This window comes from Antechinus flavipes, chromosome 5 (assembly GCF_016432865.1).
Source record: "Antechinus flavipes isolate AdamAnt ecotype Samford, QLD, Australia chromosome 5, AdamAnt_v2, whole genome shotgun sequence".
In the NCBI taxonomy this organism is placed as follows: domain Eukaryota; kingdom Metazoa; phylum Chordata; class Mammalia; order Dasyuromorphia; family Dasyuridae; genus Antechinus; species Antechinus flavipes.
Window position 1 is genome coordinate 156,200,634 of NC_067402.1, and position 25,097 is coordinate 156,225,730.

General features: G+C 32.2%; 1 protein-coding gene across 1 annotated transcript in view; it reads right to left on the minus strand.

The window, feature by feature from the left end:
- Positions 1–25,097, minus strand: part of SEMA3A (semaphorin 3A) — a 288,274-nt gene that overhangs the window by 175,242 nt on the left and 87,935 nt on the right. Inside the window, exon 3 of the mRNA XM_051963284.1 lies at positions 21,399–21,461. Coding sequence (XP_051819244.1) covers positions 21,399–21,461 — 63 coding nt within the window. The remainder of the gene's footprint in view (positions 1–21,398; positions 21,462–25,097) is intronic.

Consider the following 25,097-nt stretch of genomic DNA (forward strand, 5'->3'; position numbering starts at 1 on the left):
AGTTTGATGTAAGAAGTAGAGAACCAACTTCATAGCCACAAAATCCTGGGTTCAAGTTCTACTTCTAATATATACTTGTCACATTACCCTAAATCATTTAACCAAGGTTCTAGACAGCAGAAAAGGCTCCAACCTGCAATAGCAGAAACAGATTCCTCACCCCAGAGTTCCAATGAAAACACAGGCCCAGTTCTTATCTCATTTTCTCATATTAACAACAACAACCAAAAAATCACTTCCTATATACAAATTTCTATGCTATTCATTCCCTCTGTGTGTAGATGTTGGAGGGGAAGATATATAAAGAATATCTTGTAAGTCACACAATCTAGTGATTGTGAATTTAATATCGCACATAGTTTACATAGTACGTGCTACTATCAAAATAGGCTGCATTTTGTCAATTTAATAAATCTTAATATGAAATACAATGGAACTATTAATTTTAAAAAAGGAAGGGTTTCCATTTACTTTATTTTTAGATTGATCTGAAATGTACCTAATTTCATAACAAAAGTAAAAATTAAATAAATTAAACCAAATTCGTTTAAAGCCCCCAAGTTTTTAGTTCACTTGCAACCCTGGGGTAAGATAAAGAAATTGGGAAATGGAGGGATTAGATTCTGATATATATATATGACAGGTGGCATAAATTTTACCACTATGCTTAAGAAGTTGAAATAAGTATTCATGGTTACAGTTATGAAATTTTTAGTTGATTCCTCTCCTTCATTTTTAACAACAATGTTAAGGGTTTGTGGATTATTTTAGTATTCTGTTGTTATGGGTTACACCCTTACAATTTTTCAGTGCCTCTATTTGCCCTCTTTAAAATGTATTTCTATCTATTCACATTCCCAAGAGTTCTGAGGGGCTTTTAATTATTATCTAAAAAGACCTTATGTTTTCTGCAAATGAAGAGATGCCCCCCCGAAAATATAATTTTTTATGACATTCTATTATATCTTCTATAGGTGAACCACTATAAAAAGATGTCTAGACACTCCTAAGACTTGTAAGGGGGGAAATAGCATCTACACACACCTTTAGCTGTGAAAATTGGCGAACAATCCTAATGTGGATGCTGATGATTGAATGTATCAGTTCTACATTTCAGCTAAACCCACCCTATTGGCCCATAGCCTGGAATGAGTTAGTTTATCACTCAACTGTGCTCTCCTAGCTGGCAGTAGATAGTGTTTTTTGCCATGCCCCAAGGCTAACTGGATATTGCTTTGAATGTGAAGGACCATGCAATTAGAACAGAGAGAAAGAGGGAAAAAATGAGCTCCAAGTGTAAGATACTTGAAGGGAAACAAAAGAATTAAATGAAAATTTCTATATGGGCTAAAAATAGCAGATAGGAGAATGCATCAACAGCCACTCCAGGAGGAGGAAAGGAATTAAATTAACTGCTTCTATAAAAGAGCCAGGATTTTAAAAGAACCATTGTTAGTATTCTTTTTTTTTTTTTTTTTTTTTTTTTTGGTGGTGGGGGGGGAGCGGTTAAGCTAGATTTTACATAAATGGTTTTCAGTCCTGTCATTCATTTGATTTAGAGAAAAAAAAAAAAACCTCATGTTAATGCTGCCAAGGTTTTGTTAGTTCCTAAACAGGATATTCAGTTTTGTTTGGAATCAGCTTGAATATTTCCTAAGGAGAAGAGAGTGAGTGTGGCATAGGAAGGAAGTACATTTCACACATTTCTGCTCCAAGGAGGCAGAAGAAAAGATTTTGTGACCTTTGCTTGAACTAAGGCAATTCTGAAAACTTTAAACTGTTATGTGCTTTTTGGCACCACATCGTGCTTTGACTCACCACTAGAGGGTTTTTAACAGGGTGAAGGAAGAGAACAATCAAATCAAATTGAAAACATTTTTCCCCCCAAGCCTTTATCTTTTTTCTGTTATATGTGGTCAAGGTTATCATCATGATTTGGTTTGCTTAGAACTAATCAAACATATCTGCTCCTGTGATGATGTATGAAGTATCTTCTAATACAAATACATAACAAATATTTAACCAAGCCCGAAAAACTGCCCTCAACAGATTAACTGCAATAAATTAGCCTAAACAAAGTCTGTGCCCGATAATCAATGTATCATCTTTATTGACAAAATATTTACATTTATTTGCAAGAGTTTTCAGTATTTGTAGATCAAATAGGTAGAGGAAATATGGAGAAAACGATTAGCCTCCAAAAATTAGGGGAAAAAACCCTACCAAAAAATCCCTTAAGAGTCAAATGCACAATGATTCAAAAACAAATATTGCAGCTATGTAATACTGATTAGATTGTGTTAGTCAGACTTTTCCTGGACAGTTCCTAAAATAAAGTCCATCCATCTGTCAAAACAACTGCTCTATGTATGAAAGTTAAAACAGTTGAGGTGTTTTAATAAGCTTCCACTAACTGCACCCACAATAAAAGCATAGGATTTACAAACAGGTTCATCAGCTATTGATAGAATCCCTTTGTGTTTTAAGTTAGAAATTAGAGGACTTCCCTTTTTATATGATTGATGTAGTAAAATCTTTCCCCTTTCCAAATGACTTATATTGTATTAAAATATATTACAATACAAATAAGCTCAAAATGAATGGACAGAATTGAGCATTGCCTCAGGTCAGTGAGCATTCATTTAGAACAAAAAGAGATTTATCTCCATTCCTTCTGTGAGTTAGATGGAACGATTTTAAGGTATCATCTAACAGCTGGGAAAGCAAAGGAAACATTTTCCTATCATGCTGGGTGGATATATTTATGTATGAAATTCCATTAATAAACTTAATTTCTGAAGTTAATCTGTTGACGTTCTTTTCCTCTGGTCAATTTATTTGGCAAGCTAGTGGAATCTGAGGATCCTAGTGCCAGAGCAATAATCCTGGAGATTGTTGCTGTCACTCACTTTATCCTTTACTTAAGATGTCCCACATTTATCTAGCAGGTCTGTCTCTCTCTCTCTCTCTCTCTCTTTCTCTCTCTCTCTCTCTCTCTCTCTCTCTTTCATATACACACACACATACATACACACACACACACACACACACACACACATACACACACACACACGTCTCTCTGTGTCTGTCTGTCTCTGTTTCTCTCCCTGTCTCTCTTTTTTAACCATTATGTTATTCTAACTGTGATCATTCCCTCAAAAAAAAAGGTCAGAGTTACTTTTGAGATGCTACAGATTTCAGTCATGTATGGCAAAACTGATATGTGATATCTATTGTAAATTTACTTGGTCAATTTTGAATATATATTATTCAAATAATGTTGAGTTTGAGAACTGGATTTTTGTTTCCTTTGAGTTTATAAAATATAGGTAAACTATACCATCCATTAAAATATACCTTTACATATTTTACAACCTATCTTGGATTGCTTTATTGCTTATCAGAATCACTGACCATATCATAAAACCAATGTAGTTTTCTATTTTATTATCATCATTCCTATGTTTTGTAGAAATATAAAACTATATGATTAAACTGATGATTATATTCATACTTGTTTTAAGTCACAAAGTTTAAAAATAAATCTTTATTGCTACCTTTTAAACTATGTAGTATAAGTACTGAAGGCCATATCTACAAAGATTGTAAGGTCAACTGTTCTAACCGCTCATTCAATTAAATGACATGTTGGACTGAATGTTGTTCTCCCACTGAACTGTTTTGTTGTTTTACTGAACTGGGTGACTAGACTAATTGTTTTGAAATCATGTTTTCACAGTCAAAGACTGCATAAATATTTTTCTTTAGATTTACAACCTTCAAACTTCACCAAGAGAAAAAATACACTTTGGCAAGATAGGCATGACAGATGATGCTACAACACTGGTGATAACCACCAAATTAGATTTCCTTCAGCTGTTAAAAGGGTCCTGGGAAGTTTCAGGATGAAGTTGCTGATGGACTAGAAAAGCTGATAAGGGCCATCGGCAGCCTAACACATCTTTTTAAGTCTAACTATCATTCAAATTCAATATTCACTACTTCTGAACCATCTATGACCCATTCAGTAATTTTCCATAATATTTTTAAAAGATATGGCTTTAAAAGGGTTTATTTTGGGTATATAAAGTAAATTGACTAGACCTTCTAGGGAAACTATAGGAAAAACATGAAAATGAATATATACAATGCAAAACTATGAATAGATAGCAATCTATACCAATAGAAGCAGTATCCATTGAAATGAGATCTGTGGAAACATGGTTTTCTCACTCTAATTTGTAAATAGCTAATTGAAAAGAAAAAAAAACAGAGATACTGATTTATATAAGATGTTACAAAACATTACTATGCCTTAATGTAAAACCAACAGAAGTTAGCTATTAATCATTCAAGGACTTATATTTTCTTATAGAATATCACATGGCTTCCAGTTGTATTAGAGGTTTTTTTGTGACATTGTCATTAACAAGAGGACCTAGAAAAGGACTAAGATGAGTATCAGAAATAAGTTTAACCCTAAAACTTATGCTTTCCTCTTAAAATCGTTAAACACATGAAAATTGAAATGGAAAGATAATGTAATATAATGAAAATGATATTAGATATACATTCAGAAGAGCAAGGATTCAAGTCTATATGCTGACTTAGCAAAGTGACTAGCACATATTAAGTGCTTAATAAATATTTATAATTAAATAATTGATTATTCTTTTATAATCTTGAGTAAGACCTTTCTCTGGGACTTGATTTCTGCATCTACAAATTGAGGGAGTTGGCCTATAATACATGATGTCAAAGGTTCATTCCAATCCTAAATTCTATGTATATAAATGATCACATGGAATCTCAAAGAGCAGATAAGATACATCTATAGATGAGTCAAAAATAAAAAATTCAAATTTCAGGGAATAGCTTTATTCTTTAAAAACAAACAAACACAAATAGCCCTTCCCTTATTTCTATCTGATGTAGAGAAACAGACAACATTCTTTGGTCAAAGCACTAAGAGATTATATTATAAAAAGGCTTATAAAATGTCTCACATTGTCTAGAAACAAAGTTGAATAAAAACTTTTGAATCACTTTGATTCTAAAACTCGACTTCTTTACTCAGGTGACTCAGAACATTTAGGGCAGAAAGAAGATCCTTAGAGATCTTCAATCTAAAATCCTCTACTCCAAATAACTTCACAATTTCTGAAAAGTCATTTTGAGGTTGCTTTTTAAAAGTGTTTTTTGGAGCTGGAAAGATCCTTCAAATCTAATTTTAATATCCTTCCTTCCCCTACTATTTATTAATTCACCTCTGTTTTGTTCTGAATTCAACATGTAATTTACTTCAAGACAGCTTAAATACTAATCATTTTCTCAATGTTAATACAAAGATATAGTGCATGAACAAACCAAACTACTAGTAAACTAAGACCTATGGCCAAGAAAACAGGGAAGGACTTCAAGGAAAGTGTTGTCAAAGACAGAGCTGTCTCTTACTTTAACATAAAGTTCTCCTAACCCAGGGCTCTAATGTTTTCTCTGTCTAATACCTCAGGCAATCTGCTATACAGCCTGATATACAAAATACTAAGGAATATGACTCTTTCAGGGAACCATACTACAATACTATTAAAAAATAGGCTTCATCTGGTTTTCTTGTTGTACCTAACAGTGTAAAAGTATACTTGAAACAACATGTTAAGTAGGTGGATTTGATGAGATAATGATTCTCTAGTTTACATATATACTTAGTACTTACAATGTAATGGTTGTGTAGTTTACACATATTCAGTATACTGTAATGATGTGATTGTAATAGGGTAAACTGGAAAACGTCAGACTGAGGGGGAGACTGGTTGAGACTGGAAGATTGGCAGGCTGCTAGAGGAGACTGGGGACAGTCAGTCAGACTGTGAATCAGATTACTGGAGGAGACTGTAGGTCAGACTGCTGGAGCAGACTAAGAGACACTATGAAGGACACAAACTGTGTAAGAGACAATAAAGACTCTGGACTCTATTCTTGTCCATTCTGGTGGTGTCTATCTTGATGAGACCAAGGACCTTCCAGAAGACCTGCAGAAAGCTAACCTGGTCATTACATAACAGTTAACAAATCAATAAGCTCTGTAGCCACAAAATAAAGGGTTTTTTTGTTTGTTTGTTTTTATGAATTTATGAATGCCAAACTACAAATTATCCTTAAAGGATATCTTCCTTCCTTTTTAAAACGTTTTCTCTTTTTTATTATTTTCTTTATTTTGATGGTTACACATATACCTTATTTTAAAAAAAATACATATTTCTTCATGAATCATGCTGGGAGAGAAAAATTGGAACAAAAGAAAAAACCTCCAAAAAATCCCCTCCCCCCCAAATGAACTAAAAGACTTCTTCCCAACTTGGAGTCTCATCCTTTTTTTTTTTATTTTTTTTTTATTTTACCTTTGGCAATGACAGAGATTAAAAACATTAAATACTCTTCCCCACTCCCCAGTTATTCCATAGTCAAAAGCACATGTTAATGCACCTGGGCACAGTAGAAATGACTCTCTTTTTAATGAAGTGCCCCTTCTATTCTAATTTCTATTAACAGTCACCAAAGCCAAAAATATTCCAGGAATAGCTGAGCCGAAAGTGAAAGTAAATCTACCAAGTGTTGAAAGGACCCAGGAGACTGCTAAGATATAGGATATAGTTGCTAAGTAACTTAAGGACAATAAACAAATATATAAAGATGTACTACACAGTTATTTTTTCATTGTTTTAAAATAGAAAATTAATTTTTAAAAATCCCCCCAAAATTAAAGCTTTATCAATGGAAAACTGGTATGTTTATAAGCATTCAAATGGAAGATGCCAAGATTCCCACTCTTTTCTTCCTTTCCTCCATTTACCCCTCTCCCTTCCAATGCTCTAATCAAAATCCAGTTCTCTCGTGTGGAAAAGAAATATGCTGAAAATAGTTAACAAGATGTGGTTATGAAGAGAAGGTCTTAACAGAAACAAAAGGAAGCATGAGGTATATGTACTCTAATTCTCAAGTCAAGAAATAAAAAATGAAAAGCTTAATTCTCTAGGCATACATTTATTACATCTTGTTCATAGGAGCACCTATATGTAGGTTATGGAATGATAATTCTATTATAACCTTAGAAATCATTATTCTGGATAGAATTAAAATTTGGAGCCAATTTTTGGCAATGTTTGCTGAAATTTACTCAGCTTGCACAAAGGTATCTGTCTATTACCAAGGTGCTTGGGCTAAGCACCAAAGTCTGAATTGCTTGTTTATGGATTTTCCAAGTAAAGCTAATACAGTTTGTTTAAATGGATAGAGAATGCTAGCCAAAAATGGGCTTAGATCAAATGGTTGGAGATGATATCATAACTTTATGAGGTTCTTTATGAGTCCAAGTATGAAGCCTCCTTTTGGGTTCTTGATGACTAAGTTCTTATAGTAGTCAATGAAGGGTCCAATATGATGCCAGTGAATCATATTGTCTCAGTTCATTATATATGTAGGAGAAGATGTTTCTAAGCTAGTTATGGAGTGGCTCATAACCTGAGGATTGACAATTAAATGGTGGATGCTTTAGCCATTGTCATCCATAAGATGTCATGCATATATTCTTTAAATTAATTCCCACACTTAAGCTAGAATCAGGATTTATCCAAGTTGGCTGTGAAAGTGGCAGAACCTTGAATCACTATTCACATAAAATTGTGGAGATGAGCCAGTGAGTTACTAATTAATTGAAAGGACATTATCACTAAACTATAATCTATGCATGGACATAGATTCTTTTACATGCAATATGAACTGTGAGAGAATATCTTTAAAATAGTTTGGAATACAATTTATTTGTCAATCTTAAATCAATATTGTTTATACACCCTATCATTATGATATTATTTTGAAACATAGGATATGACAATTCAGCCTTTCAGAATTTAGCATATTTGGATCTTTTTTTTTTAAGTACATAAATATTACATCTTATTGTGTATATCAACGCTAGCATTTGAGGGTCTATAATACTTTCAAAGCAATGAAAAAGAAACCTTTAAGAATGTTCCATTCTGGTTTTTAAAATAAGGGAATGGTGATTTCCAGCCTTTTTGTATGGGGCCCCAAATTCAGAAAGAGTGGTTGAATCAATAGGAGACAACAGGATCAGCCCAGGATGGTAAGGTGTCAGCAGTAGCAAAGGCTAAACCTCAGGAAGTAGCTAGAGTTCAGAAATAGGTTTGATACTTGGCACTCTCTACTTTGCATCTTCTTAATCTTCAAAATGTGCCCTTAGTTTTGAACTCTGACCAGTAACCAACTCACTCTATTGCTTGCTTTTGGATTCCAGTGTCTGATAGTCACTCTGAGACGAGCCTGCCCATTAGCTAGTCTTTACTTAGGGTTTATAATAAGTTATTTAGCCTCTTCTCCCCTATAAGATTTTTCTTAATTACCAAGAACTACATGGCCAGAGGAGATAGAAGTGTACCAATTTTAAAAGTGTAGTATAGAATTAGAACATTTAAATGCATTTAAAATAATGTCCTGGGAGTTTCATTTTTCTTCACTTAGGCTGGTGGTAGTAAGGCAAGATTGTTGATGCTCTGTTGCTATAGTTCAAAAAACACCTGAAGCTTGATAGTTTATAACCAAAAGTCTAAAGCTTTTAAATGGTATATTTTGGCTAGAGATAAAATGTACCCATGGAAAATATGCACGAAATTGTAGTTTGTAACAATTATTAAACTAAGTTGTTGCTAAAAACACACTCTTTAAACTATCAATAGCTGCAAAGAAATATTGAAAAGCCCAGTGCAAATTAAAGCTGTGTATGTATGTTAGTATGAAATTGTTACTAAATACAAAGTTAGATAGTGTTGGGCCAAATTCTCTTCCCTGGGGAACTGTGCAAATTATAATTGAGATAGTGCCTACACATACACACTTAAAGACACACACACACACACACACACACACACACACACAGAGTATCTATATTTAGATTGAACCACATAAAAATTTCTGTCATGTAAATTGATCTAAAAAAAGTGTCATTTTAATTCAAATGTTTTTTTCTTTTCTTCTTTTATAATGCTGAATACTAATAAAGAAAAAATTCATTGTACCCCTCCACCATGAAAAATTAAATGCTACTTAATTACTTTAATTCACAGTATTTAATATCTTAGGATGGATTTTTGACTATGCAGTCTTAGCAAAAAACAAAGCAAAACAAAATAGTAAACCCTTCCCCTTTCCCCCAAGATTTATAGTTCTTAGTCCTTTGGTTAAACTAACATGTTTAATCAAAATACATGATTTAAGGGATTTCCTGAAGGCATAAACACAATTATTTCATTTTCTCATTTTCCCACAACAAATTGTGATACAATTTTCAGTCTTATAAAGTCATCTATTTAATCATGCTTACTTCATTATGAAAAGGTAACATCAAAAGACATAAAAAAGCATTCACTTCTTTTAAATATGTTGAACAATAGGCCTTCTGATGTTATTTAATCACTACTAGTAAAGAAACATCTTTGTTAGGATAAAGAATTTCGTTATAGTAATTTGCTTGAATATATTATTTGTACTGGAAAACCTGCATGCAAATTCTTCAAGTGAAAGCAATTCTCAGGGCTAGTTTGTAAACTGAGTATCAGGTACCTGATCTGTTCCAGTTACACTAGGAGGCAACCTACTTCCGAATCCTGGAGTTAAATTGCAATCCCTGTGCTCAGTTATGCATTTACTTTGTCATATGAAATAAATTGCTTTCACATTTTGCCTTCATATACGTCCATATTTTCCCCAAGCAAAAACCTTAAATAAAATGAGAGGAAAGGAAGTAAACTAAATTTCTCTGGTCCAATTCTATGATTCTTCCTAAGGCAAGATTTCCATTGACTTTAATCAGTGAGAGTACTTGTATTTCTAGAGTGTTATCAAAAGCTGGTAAAAGACATGAAATCAAGGAGCTGTGCAAAATAATATCTAGTCTTCTACTTATGAGATCACAGGTTAAATCTAATATGCTCCATGAAAAGATGATAATTTCAAACAAGAGATGAAATCAGTCTTTAGTAAAGGTTTTATGTAATTCAGAAAAGTTTTAATTCTTGAGCCAATCAGAATAGTGTGGAACAGTGATTCTCAAAATGTGGCCCCAGGCCACTGAGAACTCCAAATCTGGGGGGGAGGTACAAGATAAATAACATTTTCATAATAATATTGAAATGTTTTAATTTTTAATATAATTAACAGGAGATATAAGCCACTTAGACAAATGCTCTTGGGGTAAGGAATTGAATTATTTTCAAGAGTATTGGAATCCAAGCCTCCCAAAATGTTTTTAAAATCCACTAATATAAGGACTGGCAATTCAGCTTCAAACCTGAAATAACTGGATTCAAGTTCTGCATGTCTCATATATTAGAGATAGAATGCTAGATAAGCTATTTAGCTCAGAATTCTAGGCCTCTAAGAAAGGAAGTTAAAGGGAAGGTGTTGTCCCATGTTGGTAAAGTAATTTCATCTGGGAGTTCCTTGTATCAATGAAATCAAAGCTTGATCCCATTCCATAGTCAGAAAAAATACCAACATGTGATTTACCTCTCAAAATTTCACATTTGGAAATAAATTATTTGGCTTTTATGTTAATTGTGAGAAGAATTAAGCTTCTAGCCTAACAATATAAATGTATATATGCATATTCAAATGTGCAATTCTGCTGCTTTGGTGAATTCTGCTGCTAAGTATTCAACTAAAATAATTATGGATTTAGGGGGTGAAGTACTAGATTAGTATAACATTGAGAAGAAACATAGTTGCTGAAATGGGAAGAAAGAAGTCAAACTATTCTTCATTACTAAAAAAAGAACTAAAAGTTTAGGTTCTCAGTAAAATATATCTGATCATAGAGATATTTTGAAAATATGACTTTGTTCATACTATTGCAATTTTGATTTTAACCACATTCAAAATATTACAAGTATAGTTATAGAAATGACATTTTATATCATTGAAGCTTATCTCACAAAAGGAATGGTTTCTCAGAGAAATAAAAGATGAGAATTCAGATTCATTCTTGAAAACAGATTTCTACTATTCTACTATGAAAGATGTCCATCTTTCATTTGTTAGTCAATCAACAAGCATTTATATACATATGGTATGTGACAAGCACTAAACAGGAATAATAAAGTTAATCTACATATAATAATTTTAGAAATATCAAAGATCATAAGCACTGGGCAAATACCAAGTATCAGGGTTAAGCCTAATTATAAACGGGGATTTCTAACATCAGGCTACTGGAATTACATACAGAATTCCACCAACTAAACTATGTGGTTTTATTTACAATTTATTAGTTGTCAAATCACCAAAGTATTGAATTAAAACAGACCCAATGGATAATTTATCTTAAAAAATCATAAAGTAGTGATTATATAGACAACTTGGTATCTATTGACTTATTTTTAAATATATATTTGCGTTGATTACATTTAAATATAATGATTTGTCATTTTGTTGAATTGATTAACTTTGTAATCAAATACATTTTATTTTTATGCATTTAAAAGCCTTATTCTGAGAAGACTTTATCAGTGTGTTAAAAAAAATATGATGTACACACAAAAAGAGGACAAAATCTGTGCTTTAATACTTCTAAAAATCAATCAATTAAAATTTGAGAATTTTAATTATTTAGCTAAACTTTTCATATTGCTCCGAATAAGTTTCAATGTAACTACTACTGGCTTTCCAAGTTCCTTCTGGAACTACTAAAATAAATTTATTAATTTTAATAGGTAAGAACAGTCTAAGCATTTTAAGATAACCAGAAGGCTCTCCCCATTTATCCCTTTTTTTTTTCTATAAGTTAAATATTACCAGTTTCTTCAAACATTCTTTAGATGTTAAGATTTAAATTCTGCTCACAATCTTGCTTATACTATTTTGCAAAAGAAAAAGTATCTTAGTCTTTTCCTTAAAATTCTGTTCCAAAACTCAACACAATATACCAGGCAAAATCTAACTAGCATAAAATAGAGTGACTTGATGGCACTATTAGCATTTTCAGGGATCCCTTCACTGGATAGTATCAAACCCAGGGTCTTGAATGCTTCACTAACATGTAAGAGAGATAGGGCTTCTTTTATTCCCAGATGACTTGAAGAACAACGCCCAAAACTGCAGTACTTTATTCCACCAAGCCTTATGCATAAGTAGAAAAGGACTACTTTCCCTATGGTATCTACTCATCAATTTTTTAAAGGAATTTTCTTTTCTTTTCTTTTCTCTTTTCTTTTTCTTTCCCCTTTCCTATTTCCTTTCCTCCTCCCTTTCCTCTTCCCATTTTCCACATCTATAAAATGAACTGGAGAAGGAAGTGGAAAACCTCATCAATATCTCTGCCAAGAAAACTCCAAATTGGGTCAGACATAATTGAAAAAAACAAACAATTGAATAACAATAATATAAATGTGCATTTTTATTATTTGTAGTTCCAGCATACCTATACTTTTCAACTTTCAAATGATTACCTGAACATGTATGTACATAGTTCTTTACCTATAATGAAAAGAAGGAATACACTTGGGGAATTTTCAGAATCTTTCTTGAAAATAGTATGGCTATCATTTATTTTGCTGTGTTTACCAAGATTTTTTTTTTAACCACACATGATTTCAATAGTCAGGGAACTACTCTTGGTGAGGAATTTTCTTTTCTGGGCCTTCTCAGCAATTTAAAATCTTAGATGTTTTCTTGTAGCATTGAAAAATTAAATGAATTGTCAAAGGTCACAGATAGCATGTGTTATGAATGAACACAGGTTTTTATTCCTGACTGTGAGACCCTCATCCAGACAAGTGGTAACACACTCAAATAGAAACAGGACCTCCAATCTGTATAGTATCTTGAGGGTCACATACTAAGTCTTAAAATATGTTATCTATGTTTTATTTTATTTTTGTTTCTGTTGTTAAATATTTTTCTAACTGCACCTGAGCTCCTACCCTGTACCATGCTGATTATTATGCATTCAAGTTATAATATTTTAAAATATCTTAGTTTCAATTAAAACAAACAAACAAAAACCTATGAGTATATTCAGAAAGCTTCCATGACTAATGTGAAAAAGTTTGGCTTGATTGGGCTATGTTTTCAACAGCCTGATAGCTAAAGCAAATTAGACTCTCCTTTCCCTCCTTTTTTTTTTCCCCTTAAGGAGAAATCTTTTGGTTCATAGTTAAGGTTACCTATAGGACAGGGTGAAGGTCATGCCTTCAGAACAGCTGTTACACTGCACCTGGGCTATAACTAGAAACCTTCAGGATTCCATATTGACAGCCCCTTGAGATCAATAATTACAGATGTTAAAAATGAGAATTGTTATATAAGATATGGTAATATATCCTGGCAAGTTCTGGAAAGCACAGATACAAAATAATATCAAATATCTGCGCGGTGGAACAAACTGAGCTAATCGTTAAATCAAATATGTTCAAAATTTGACTTTAGTGCCTGTTACAAAATCCAGATCCTGTGGTAAATGCATGCATGGCTTGGTACATAGTATAGTTGGATCAAATCAACTATTCATTTTCTTTCTTTCTTTCATTTTTTTTTTTAATTCCAGAGAATGAGCAAATTCAGTAATGTGGGGGAGGGGTATGGCCTTTTACTTTTATGGTATGCTTTGCTTGAAATGTACAGATAAATAAATGCATTAGCACTTTATTTCAAATTTCTTTCACAGACAGGCTCAAGACATTTCAGGAGCAATGCTTTCTCCTGGAAATGGAGCAAAGTGTTCCACAGCAATTCTCTTATTATTCATAAGAATGACAGGAAGATTGACTTTGAAAATCAGAATCAGCCAGAAATCTTCCCCAAATGGATTAGCACTATTGTTCTGTCCTCTTTGGCCAAAAGAAGCTGGATAAAAGGCAAGCCTTCTGCTAAAATGTCATGTTGCCCAGCAGGCTAGAGGCCATGGAGGGTCTAACTCCCCATGATCTACTTTCCTTCTGAGCTTCAATAGAAAGTTCTACCCTGTGTGTTTGCAGGTAGATTTGACATAAAGATTGAGATCGCACAAAGTGAGGGGTAGTTCAGATGCCATCCTTCAAATGCATTTGAAGTATTTGATTCTACTTTAACTGAAACCTTTTCAAAAAAATAAATATTAATAATAATAGCTATAATAATTATTATTGCTATGTCAAACTTAGAATATCAGTATGTATTATTTTCTTTTAGTTTAGCTCCATGAAACCTGTACTGATTTTCAAAAAGTTCCCTTGACAAATATGGCTAAGCAGTCTGTTTTTTCAATCATTTAATCCTTCACACGTTATATCTGAAAATTACTTCACACTTTTTCAAGGCATTTTCACACACATTATCCCACTTAATCCTCACAAAAATCTTGTGAAATAAGCAGTTCTTTTTATCCCAAAATTATAGATGGGCAGCTGAAACCCAAAGAGAATAATGATCTGTCTGAAATTTCTGCTTTCACTTGTGTTTCCAGAACTAGAACCCAAGTTCTAATTAGAAGTCAAATGTACTTTTCACTATAGCAAATGCCTTCCCCAAAGTATCAAAATATATATTTTAAAAGTATAGACTATGTCAAAATAGTTCTCCCTTTTTATTCCACATTAGTGTATTAATGTGGACCAATGACTTGAAAAGTGGAATGTATCAAAAAAAAATGAGTTTGAATCCAGTCTCTGAAATTTACCATCTCTAATAATGGACAAGTCAGTCTCTATAACCCATTTTTCTCATCTGCAAACTAAGGGAGTTGGATAAGATAGGCTCAAACTTCAGATCAATGATCCAATAATCACAAGTCTAATAATTACTTTGAAATCATGATTAAAACAAGATCAGACCATTTAACTTGTTAATTAAAAAGCATTTATTAAGCCATAATATTTGCCTAGAAGGCAGTTTGTAAAGTTGATTTTTTACAAATATTTTGTTCTGTAATCTCACATGGGGAATTTGCTCATGTGCAGACTCTGTCAAAATCACCGTCAATCAATCAATATCAGATCCTTAGGACTTTTCTCTTCCCAACATCAGAAGCCAGGTGTTTTTACTTCACCAAACAGATTGAAAGTAAGGGAAAAAAAAAAGAGTAAGAATTTATATAATGCCTACTTTGTAACAGGCACAGTCTTGAGTATTATCTCATTTGATCCTCACAACAGAACTTTATGGTAGATATAATCTTCATTTTTTCATTTGAGGAAACTGAAGTAAATCACAGTTAAGTGACTTGCCCAAGATAATCAATCCACTTAGTATCTCAGGCCACATTTGAAGTCAAGTCCATATGAATACAGGTCCAATGCTCTTGCATTGGACTAACTTCTAATTATTATGTACTAGCCTCTAACTGCTATGTACAAAGCATTGCTGTAGGTACTGGGGCATAGCAATAAAAAACAGCAGTGATTTAAGAAAATCCTCAATGAAAAAACTTCCTCTACCCAAGAAGGTCAACAACTTCTCTTTTAGAGAACTATCTAAAGTAGTGAGAAGTAAAATTCAGGTTTACACAATTATTATGTGTTAGACGAAGAATTGGAAACCCAGATCCTCTTGCCTTTGTAATAGATAATCTATATTCTTCAAGACCTAATATGGAAATAACCAAGTAGATAACTTACAAAGCTATTAACATCTCAGAAAAGAGGGAGGAGAGGATTAAAGGAAGAGAGAAAAAGTTTGGAACTCAAAACTTTAAAAAAGCCAGATATTAAAAAAATGTTTTAACATATTAATTGGGGAGAAATACGTTAAATTATTGATGAAAAATAAACAATACAGACATTAAAAAAAGGAAAATAATGAGCCCATATATAGCTTTTTAGACAAATCACTATTATTAAATACCTTTGAGCATATATTATGTGAAATCATGCTTTATCATTACTAATATTTGAATTAATCTCCTATGTCAATTTATTTGTAAGTAAACATTGCTATTCAACTAACAAAATATCTCAATCATAAAGAAAGGCAGCATTGGGAACATCCCTCACGCTACTTGATTCACTCATCAGTCAGTTCTTGGATAGGGAATTCTGCCTTGTAAGAAATGATCTGTCCTCAAATTCTCCAAGATTAAGTATTGAACATTCCCTTCTTCCCTTAATTCAACTGAGGAAAATAAAATAAGTTGGATTTTTTGAAGGCATTTTACTAGATAAGGGGGAAGTATAGTGAAACAAGCTGTAGAATATGAAAACAAAATTGATGAGTTACAGAGCCTAGAAATATTCTTTCAAGATGTCTATAATTTAGATATATATATTTTCTGGCATGACTTCTGAAAAGGCAACTCCCAGTTCCCCCATACAGAGACAGACAGATAGACAGACAGACACCCACACCCATACCCACTCCCCCACCTATACCTCCCACCCACACCTGATCTCGATCTTCCTTCACTTTTTCTCAGTCCAATTTTGTTTAGGCCAGAGTCCTAGAGTTATTAGTCTTTGGTACAGGTTGATTTCCCACTTATTTGAAGCTTAGTTTTTAACTCTCTGTTCAAACTCAGGCTAGGAGTAATTTAGACTGGACTTTGTGGGACTTAACATGAAACTCTGCCTCCCTCCCTCAAAAAGATTCTTTTAGAGCTTAGGATAGATTTATTTTCTTTTCTAGTTTCCAGTTTGGTTCCCTGTCTCAGATCTTAGAACAAGTTCCTGTTTTTGGCATTTAGAATTCTTATCAGATGAAGGAAAATAAAACACCATCCAGGATAGAGTTAGGGATTTACAACCCAGTATACCAAATCCTCTCATTTCCTTATATTTTGAAGTTGATGACTCATTAGCTCCTTCATAAGATAACAGATTTAGAAGCTAAAGAAACTCTACAGTCTACCTTCTCATATTACAGATAAAGTAATTGAGGCTGAAAGCAGAGAAATGACCAGCTGAGGATCATATCCATGGTCTGAGGATTTATTCAAACTCAAGTTTTCCAGATTCCAAGTCTAGGAGTATGTCCACTGTTATCACCTACCTAACCACTCAGGTTTTTATACACATATTTTTTAAATTTAAAAACATAATTTTATAAACATTTTAATTACAGATATTTTATACATAATAAAATAAATGATAGCTAGTACGTCTATTATACTTTAAGTTTTGCAAAGGGAATTGCATATATCATTTATTTTAACAACCCAAGGAGATAAGTACTATTATTATCCTCAATTTACAAGTGAAGAAACCAAGGCTTAAAGAATTTATGTGACTTGTTCATGGTCACACAGGTAGTAAAGTGTCTACTTCACATGATCTTCAAGGCTTTATGGGCTGTACCATAGAAATATTTCAAAGCCTCAATGAAAGTGAGGTAAGGGGTATTTTACCACAACCAAATGAGCCTTAAATGGTAACTTCTCAAATATATTGTAATTTTGTTTGCAATGATTTTTCCTCACAATGACCTAGTAAGAGTTAGTCAATAAATATTTATCAAGTACCTAGTATATGTGAGAACCTGAGTAATGCTGGGGGTAAGGAAATGCAAAAGACACCCCTAGTTCTTAATGAATTCACACTCTAATAAAAATAGAAGATATATTAATCTCACTTTACACATCAGGTAACTAACACTCTGAAATAGAATTTGAACCCAGAACACACACCTATAATCATTGTTATTTCAACTACTGCATTCTACTTTTCCTAAAACATGATGGTAATGAAGGTTATGTTTGCGTATAGTTAGCCAGACACAAAGAAAATTTGCTATGAAGTCATGGAAACCGTCCTAAACCTCAAACTAGATAACTCATAATATACAAATACAGGGACATAGGGATGAGAAGGAATAATAACAGGTGGTGGAATTCACCACCCTACTTTATAGATGATAAAACAGAGTTGCTAAGTATCTTGGACCAAATTTCAGGTATGATTTGCTTGTGGTTTCTGCTTAATATAAGTGATAGAAATAGAATTCAAATCAATGATGCTCCTAGTTCCAAGTACAACAGACATCACACAAGATCACAGGACTATATTGTATCAGGATTAGTATAGTTATACACACAAAATTCCACCATTAACCTAAAGTGTCAACATTTACATATCAAATATTCATTAAAGAACAGATTAAACAAAAGAGAAAAGAATAATGAAGAGATCATCACTAAAATAAAAAAGAAGAACTATCAGGGGACATAGAAAGTACATGGAGATAAAGGTTGAGGAGAAAGATTTACAGAAAATGAATATAAATATATCCTGTGCTATTGTTTAAGCCTTATTGTTTGTCTTTGATACATGATAATTAAATATAGACTGGAAGTGAGATTAATTATACCTACAAAAGCTAAATAAATATAAGTTTGAATGGTTCCCTGAAAGATTAGGTCACATAATTCCCATAGTATTTCATGAGTTCAATGCCTATGAATACTAATGAGTCAAATGTAATGAAACCTACTGAGATTTTATGTGTTTGATAGTCAAATGGGATCACAAATTTAGAATTGAGATTTGCCTTTCAAAAAGAAGTCCTCTATTCCAAGCTCTTCACTTGCAGCTAAGTTAAGGATCTGTTGGTGAATGTTTAACAAGCTGCTCTCCAGGGGGAAAAAAGGCAATCCAACACACTTTTAACATTGCATTATTTACATTTTCTTTTTCACTTTCTTAAATCTAGATAATCAACAAAACAATAAATCATATCTTGATTTAAAGACTGCTAATTTCAAAGGTGTAAATACTCACATTGAAAATTATTGTGAGCATTTTCAAACCGTCAGTTTGAGAGCCAGCTTGAGCCCTTGATATTAAGGTCATAGAGGGTAAGCTACTAGGTCAAAGTCAAAGACTCCATATGTATTCAAAGCTCACAGTTGAGCCTAGAGCTCTTTACCTCAAACCCAGAGCTATTTCTTTTGTGAAAAATTATCTTATATATATATATATATATATATATATATATATGTATGTATGTATGTAAAGGTAATGCTCTTTTTCTGAAGCAAAACTATTTTCAGTTTTTAGTTTGTGTCATTCAGTTTATACAATTATGACATAAATTTTCTTTTAATAAACACACACATTTTCTTCAAAGTTTCATATGGGAAGAATCAAAGCAGACCAGATCTTTAAGAATATTGGACAAATGCCTTCAAAATAAAGTCATATAGTCTATTGATAATAGACAAGAGATAGGGTTCCTCCCAGCACAAAACATGCAGCTCTATCTTTGGACAGGTAGGTAGCACAATGCATAGACTGTCAAGCTCAGAGTTAAGAAAACTCATCTTCCTGACTTCAAATCTGACCTCAGACGTTAGCTGGGTGACCCTCAGCACTTAACTCTATTGGCCCCTCTTTCCCCATGTATAAAAAAGCATGAGCTGGTGAAGGAAATAACTAAAGACTCCAATGTCTTTGCCAATAAAGCTTCAAATGGAGTTACACACAACCAAAAGATAACTTAACAACAATATTTGGAGTAGTTACTATTTGGGACATTACAGATTTGATCAATACCATCATTTGCACATTCTCTGTCCATTCAAATACTCATGCATTTTATGTTTACATAGCGATATCCATGTGTGTGCATGTACATACACACATAATTTTGAGAGTGATATTATGTATAAGCATGCATATGCTTATATGTGTATTTCCCCCTACTCCTCCTCCCAAGGGTAATTTAATTGGTATGGAGAATTCCTATTATGAAAATCTCCATACAAATGCAGATTTATTACTTATAGAATTGTTTGGGGCCTTAATGTTAATTAATTTGCTCTTGATTGCAAGTTTCTGAGACAGCATTTGAACCCGTCTTTTTTATTCCATAGTCAGACCTAGTAACTACATTATGCTCTATTTCATATATATATATATATATACACACACATATATATATATATATGTAAATATGTTTATAGCTCTTTTACACCTATACTGTCCATGGTTGTATTTTCCTCTACTAAAAAGGAAAAATCTAAAGTTCATTCTCCAAGTGAAATCCATTCTTTTAAGTTTTATCACCTAAATAAAATTGATATAGAGACAATGAAGCTGATGTTTATCATTTAAAATAAAAAAATAATTAAAATTTTTAAAAATTTAAAAAATTTCTAATCTAAAATATACTAAGTATAGAAAGATGCTTAATTCATTTTGTCAAACATATCAAAAATGCTATTATTCTTTCTGCATGTGAGTTTTATATGCATCAATTATATACATCAATATAGATACAATAACACGAATATTCAGTATAATAAATTGTTTATTCAATACATTGCTTTTGTAATATCCTAAAGTGTCAAATAAAATTCTTAAAACAAATTTTGATTTATTTGGATTTAAAACCATGAAGTATATGATTAAAATGCTTAATCATGTATGTATTTCTCTGTGTATATGTGTAGAGTGAAGTCTTGGAAAATCAAACTTTTATAAGACATGAGAATTCAAATATCTAATTATATATTCACCTATATACATAAATATTTATGTATATCTGTACCTATCAAAATACATAAATGTGATAATGTAATGGAAGGAATATACTCATTGTTGAGATCACATATCAATGAAATATTGAAGAATAGTACATATGTATATATTAAGATTTATTTTAAATATGCATCCATAGTTTTATTTACAAAAATGTTGTCATTGATATTTCAGATTTTTTAAAATATGTATGGAAAACTTTGTAAATTGGTTTGTCAGCAGCTGTTTTAGCTAATATACAGATACACAGACACACACAGATATGTTTGTGTATAGATACATCTCCATAGTCATGCTACTTAAACATTTGTCTGTGGCTAGACTATTCAAAATCAAAGAAAATTCAAGATCAAAGAAAATCAAAGAAAATTTCCAGAACTATAAATTACCTTTCAGGAGCATTACAAACACAGGTGTTCTTTAAGACAAAAGCCCTATCTATAACTCTTATGTCTAATTTCCTGCATAACAGATTCAGTTGTCATGATTCCTGTCAACCATGAAGATCAGTTGAGGTTAACTATATTGATTGGGTCTCCTGAGCTATTCACTAAAGATATTAAAAACAGTACTATGAGACTATCCTACAAAGGTAGGCTATAAGTATGTACTTTAGATATAAGTACGGGTATGACTATGACAAATGGCATTTTATAAAAAAAAAAATTCTTTTCTTTGTTTCCTTTATTTCTTACATGTAAATATTATACATTTGTACCCTCTGATGATTTCTTATTGACAGTCCACATCCAAGCCCTTAAAATTATCTTCACCACTTCCACAATTGAAAACAATTGAAACATTTGAAAGATAAAAGTTATTATACCCTATTTTAAATTGCTTATTCAATGTCTAAAATAATTTTAAAAGTTTGTTGCTTACCAAAATATCTTTTCCAGCCCACTTGCACTCGTCCCTTCGTGTATGAGAAACTGGCCAAGCAATCTAAAAGCAGAGAATAAAGATTACTTTAGAGCTGCTTAAAAGGAAGTTTCATTTAAGATCATGATTACAATTGCTCTAGACTAAGCTAGTGTAGCCAAGATCACTACAGAATTAAAAGCAGACCTTCTGGATAGAATTATCCCTCTTTCTTAATGTTTTGAATTCCTAGCAAGATATGTCCATTTAATTTAATTCAGATTTGTTAAAATTGATTTTATTTTTTAGGAAAAGTGAACAATATGGATATATGAATGCACACAACCATTTCTGCTACTCTTAATTTTATAATTTCTTTCCCTTTCCCCAGAACTTCAGACATTATAATTGCTTATACTTCAACATATGAGAAATTTGATCACCCTATTCTTTATTTTATTCATAATTACCATTCAGTTAAAATTATGATTTGGCATGGGTTTGACTCCTGGCTCTTCATTTAGTCAAGTCACTTCATCACTATGAGCCTTGATTTCATTTCCTCTAGAATGAGGGTCCAGGACCAAACACTAAATCTGTTACTTCATCACTGAAATATCCAGTTCTTACTTTTGCTTCAATAATTCAAGATTCTGTAATATTTTTCATTATAGATAATCCCTTTACTAATATGAAGCATGACCTCCTCATAATTGGGCAGATATTCTTTAAGAATTTCTAAAGCCAAAAAACATCACATTGTAGTCAACCTCAAAATGAGTCACTATGAAGTTATCTAGGTTGGTCATTCAAGCACCTTTATATTCAGTTTTGAAAACAGAAATTATAAGAATATCATCCTAATGTGCAATTTATGATTTTAACACAATTTCAGAGTGGGAGAAACAAGTTGTGAATAAGATGCTGAGAAACAAGAAGCTCTATCTGTGCTATAATTGTACTGTAGCTTTGACTATATTATTTGTTTGTTTGATTTTCTTCATTGTAGCTAGATATTCAAAGCATACCTACATAGTCACTACAAAGACAAAATAATGATTTAGCAAATTATCTCATGAAATCAGAACTGTCCAAAAGCTGACCTAACAATTTGAAAACTCCTTTTACTAATGCATATCTGGTCATTTTCTGTAATCTATAGCCCTAGAAAGTTCTTGAGAACGATGAGAAGTGAAATGCCTTGCCTAGGATCAAATAACATATAGCAAAAGAAGGATTTGAGATTAGGGCTTCTTGGTTTCAAGAAGCCTTCATATTCTTCATAGACATGGCCTCTCATAAATAAATTCAATTTACATAAAATAATTACTATTCTAAATGAAGAAAAAATGAAGATTTGAGAAGATGATAGAGAAATATTAATATTAATTGTCTTATAAGGACACTCCTAGACTTAGTAAAATAAAATCTAGATTGATTGTTATAAAGATTAACTTTACATTGCTTATCCCAAAGTATAGCTTGCTAGATTATTCTTTAATTTATTCTAAAATCCTATTTTTGATTATATTTTGTTTTGCTTTTGAAATATTTTCAGTTGAATATTATAGTCATAACCCCAGCATTATGATCAATTATAACAAAGCTTCATAAATTGTGATTGTGCTTGTGATGGAGAGAGCCATCTGCATCCAGAGAGAGGATTATGGGGACTAAGTGTGGATCATAATATGATATTTTAAACTTTTTGTTGTTGTTTGCTTGCTCGTTTTTTCTTTTTCCCTTTCATTTTTTCCCTCTTTGATCTGCTTTTTCTTTTGTAGCATGACAAAGATTGAAATACATTTAAAAGAATTACCTATGTTTAATCAATATTGAATTACTTGCTGTCTAGGGGAGAGGAGGTAAGAGGGAAATAGGAGGATGGAGGGAAAAACATGGAACACAAGGCTTTGCAAGAGTGAATGTTGAAAACTATCTTTGCATGTATTTTTAGAAAATAAGAAGTTATAAAAATCAATTGTGGTCATGTAGCTAAATGCAGAAATTATGATTTATTATCAGTAAATGTTTGATTTGTATACCTATTTTATGTATCTATATTTGTATACCTACATACCAAGGGTAATGTAAAAATTTCTTGGGTGCAAAGGAATCAGCAGTTGAAAACTTAAGAAGTCCTTAGTTATATAATATTATCTGACATTTCTAAACAAATCATAGTCAGGCTTTATGTGAAAGCCACATTTCATTCTTTTTTAATTACTAAAAGTTTTTCAACAATTAGAAATAATTAACCCTTATGATCCCTGAATATTTTTCTGTAATTTTTCTGAAATTAGGTTGAATAACTAGAGTAAGGGTAGTCATATAAAAAGTAATGATTTATTGTGATGTAGATAAGAGTGTTTCCAATAGTTCCGTTAATTTAGATTATCTGTACATTAAAACTAATTGTGACTATGACAGCACCTAGGCTGTCATTTAAAAAAATTACACATGTAACACTCCAGCCCAGCAACAACAACAAAAATTCCACACATCTGCCACCTATTGGTTATATTTCATTCTCAAAATTGGAGCCATATGGGTGGGGCCTTTCTTCTGAAACCATACAATGTCAAAGTTGGGGCCCTAGAAATAGACTTTAGGGATCATTTAATCAAATCCATTCTTTCTGTTTGTGTGTTTGTTTTGTTTAATAACAAAATTGAGACCCAGAGAAATTCAATGAGGATTATAACAGAAAGGGAACCTTGAATCACAGGTTATGCAATCCCTATAGTATTGTTTGTTGTTATTTAGTTGTTTCAATTATGTCCAACTCTTTGGGACCCCATTTTGGGATTTTATTGGCAAAGATATTAGAATGGTTTGTCATTTCCTTTTGTCAGCTCATTAAACAGATGAGAAAACTGAAACTAATGATTAAGTGACTTGCTTAGCATCACATAACTAGTAAATGTCTGGGGCTGGATTTGAACTCAATTATTTACATCCTCTATAATACTGCCTTCCAATCATCTTAGAGAAGCCTATCTACTGTAAAACATTCATATTCATCTTCCTTTTCCCCTGCTTCTCTACCCCCTTAAATTTTTTGAAAACAAGGTAAACACTCAGTATATTTATTTTCTCATAATCAATAGCTCTGTTCTCTAATGGACTTAATATCTCTGAGTAATGGACAAGTCCTCAGGAGAGGGTTATAGAAATGGAGTTGGGTCACTTCCTATTTAAAATTTCCCACATCATAATCATTAATAGAGGGAATGACATGAATGAATATGAATCTTCATGATATATTCTCTACTACTTTCCCCTTCCAACATTTCCAACTTTTTCTGACAACCCCTCATCTCATCACTCAATCACTTCTCTTCCTATCTCTGTTTCTATTTTCTTTGCTATAAATACCCAGCAAAATGTGAGGGAATTAGAAGGACAGAGTATAATGAAATCAATTATTCAAAGCCAGACACTTAGTTAATGGTACTGCCTGGAAAATATGCATAAATAATAATTTATGACATAAGCAATTACAAATTTCTAGAATTCTTTGGGGGGAAAACACCTAATATGTCATGAATTAAGTGCAGCATGAATGTTGCTATGAATTTATAATAGTTGTCCTGCATAGTCAAGCTGTTCAATTTTGCAATCATAGATTTAAAGTTGGAAAGGACTTTAGAAGAGATGATCTTGTCCAATTCCCAAACCCTTCCAAGATTTTTGCTCTTCTCATAAGACTAATTGTCT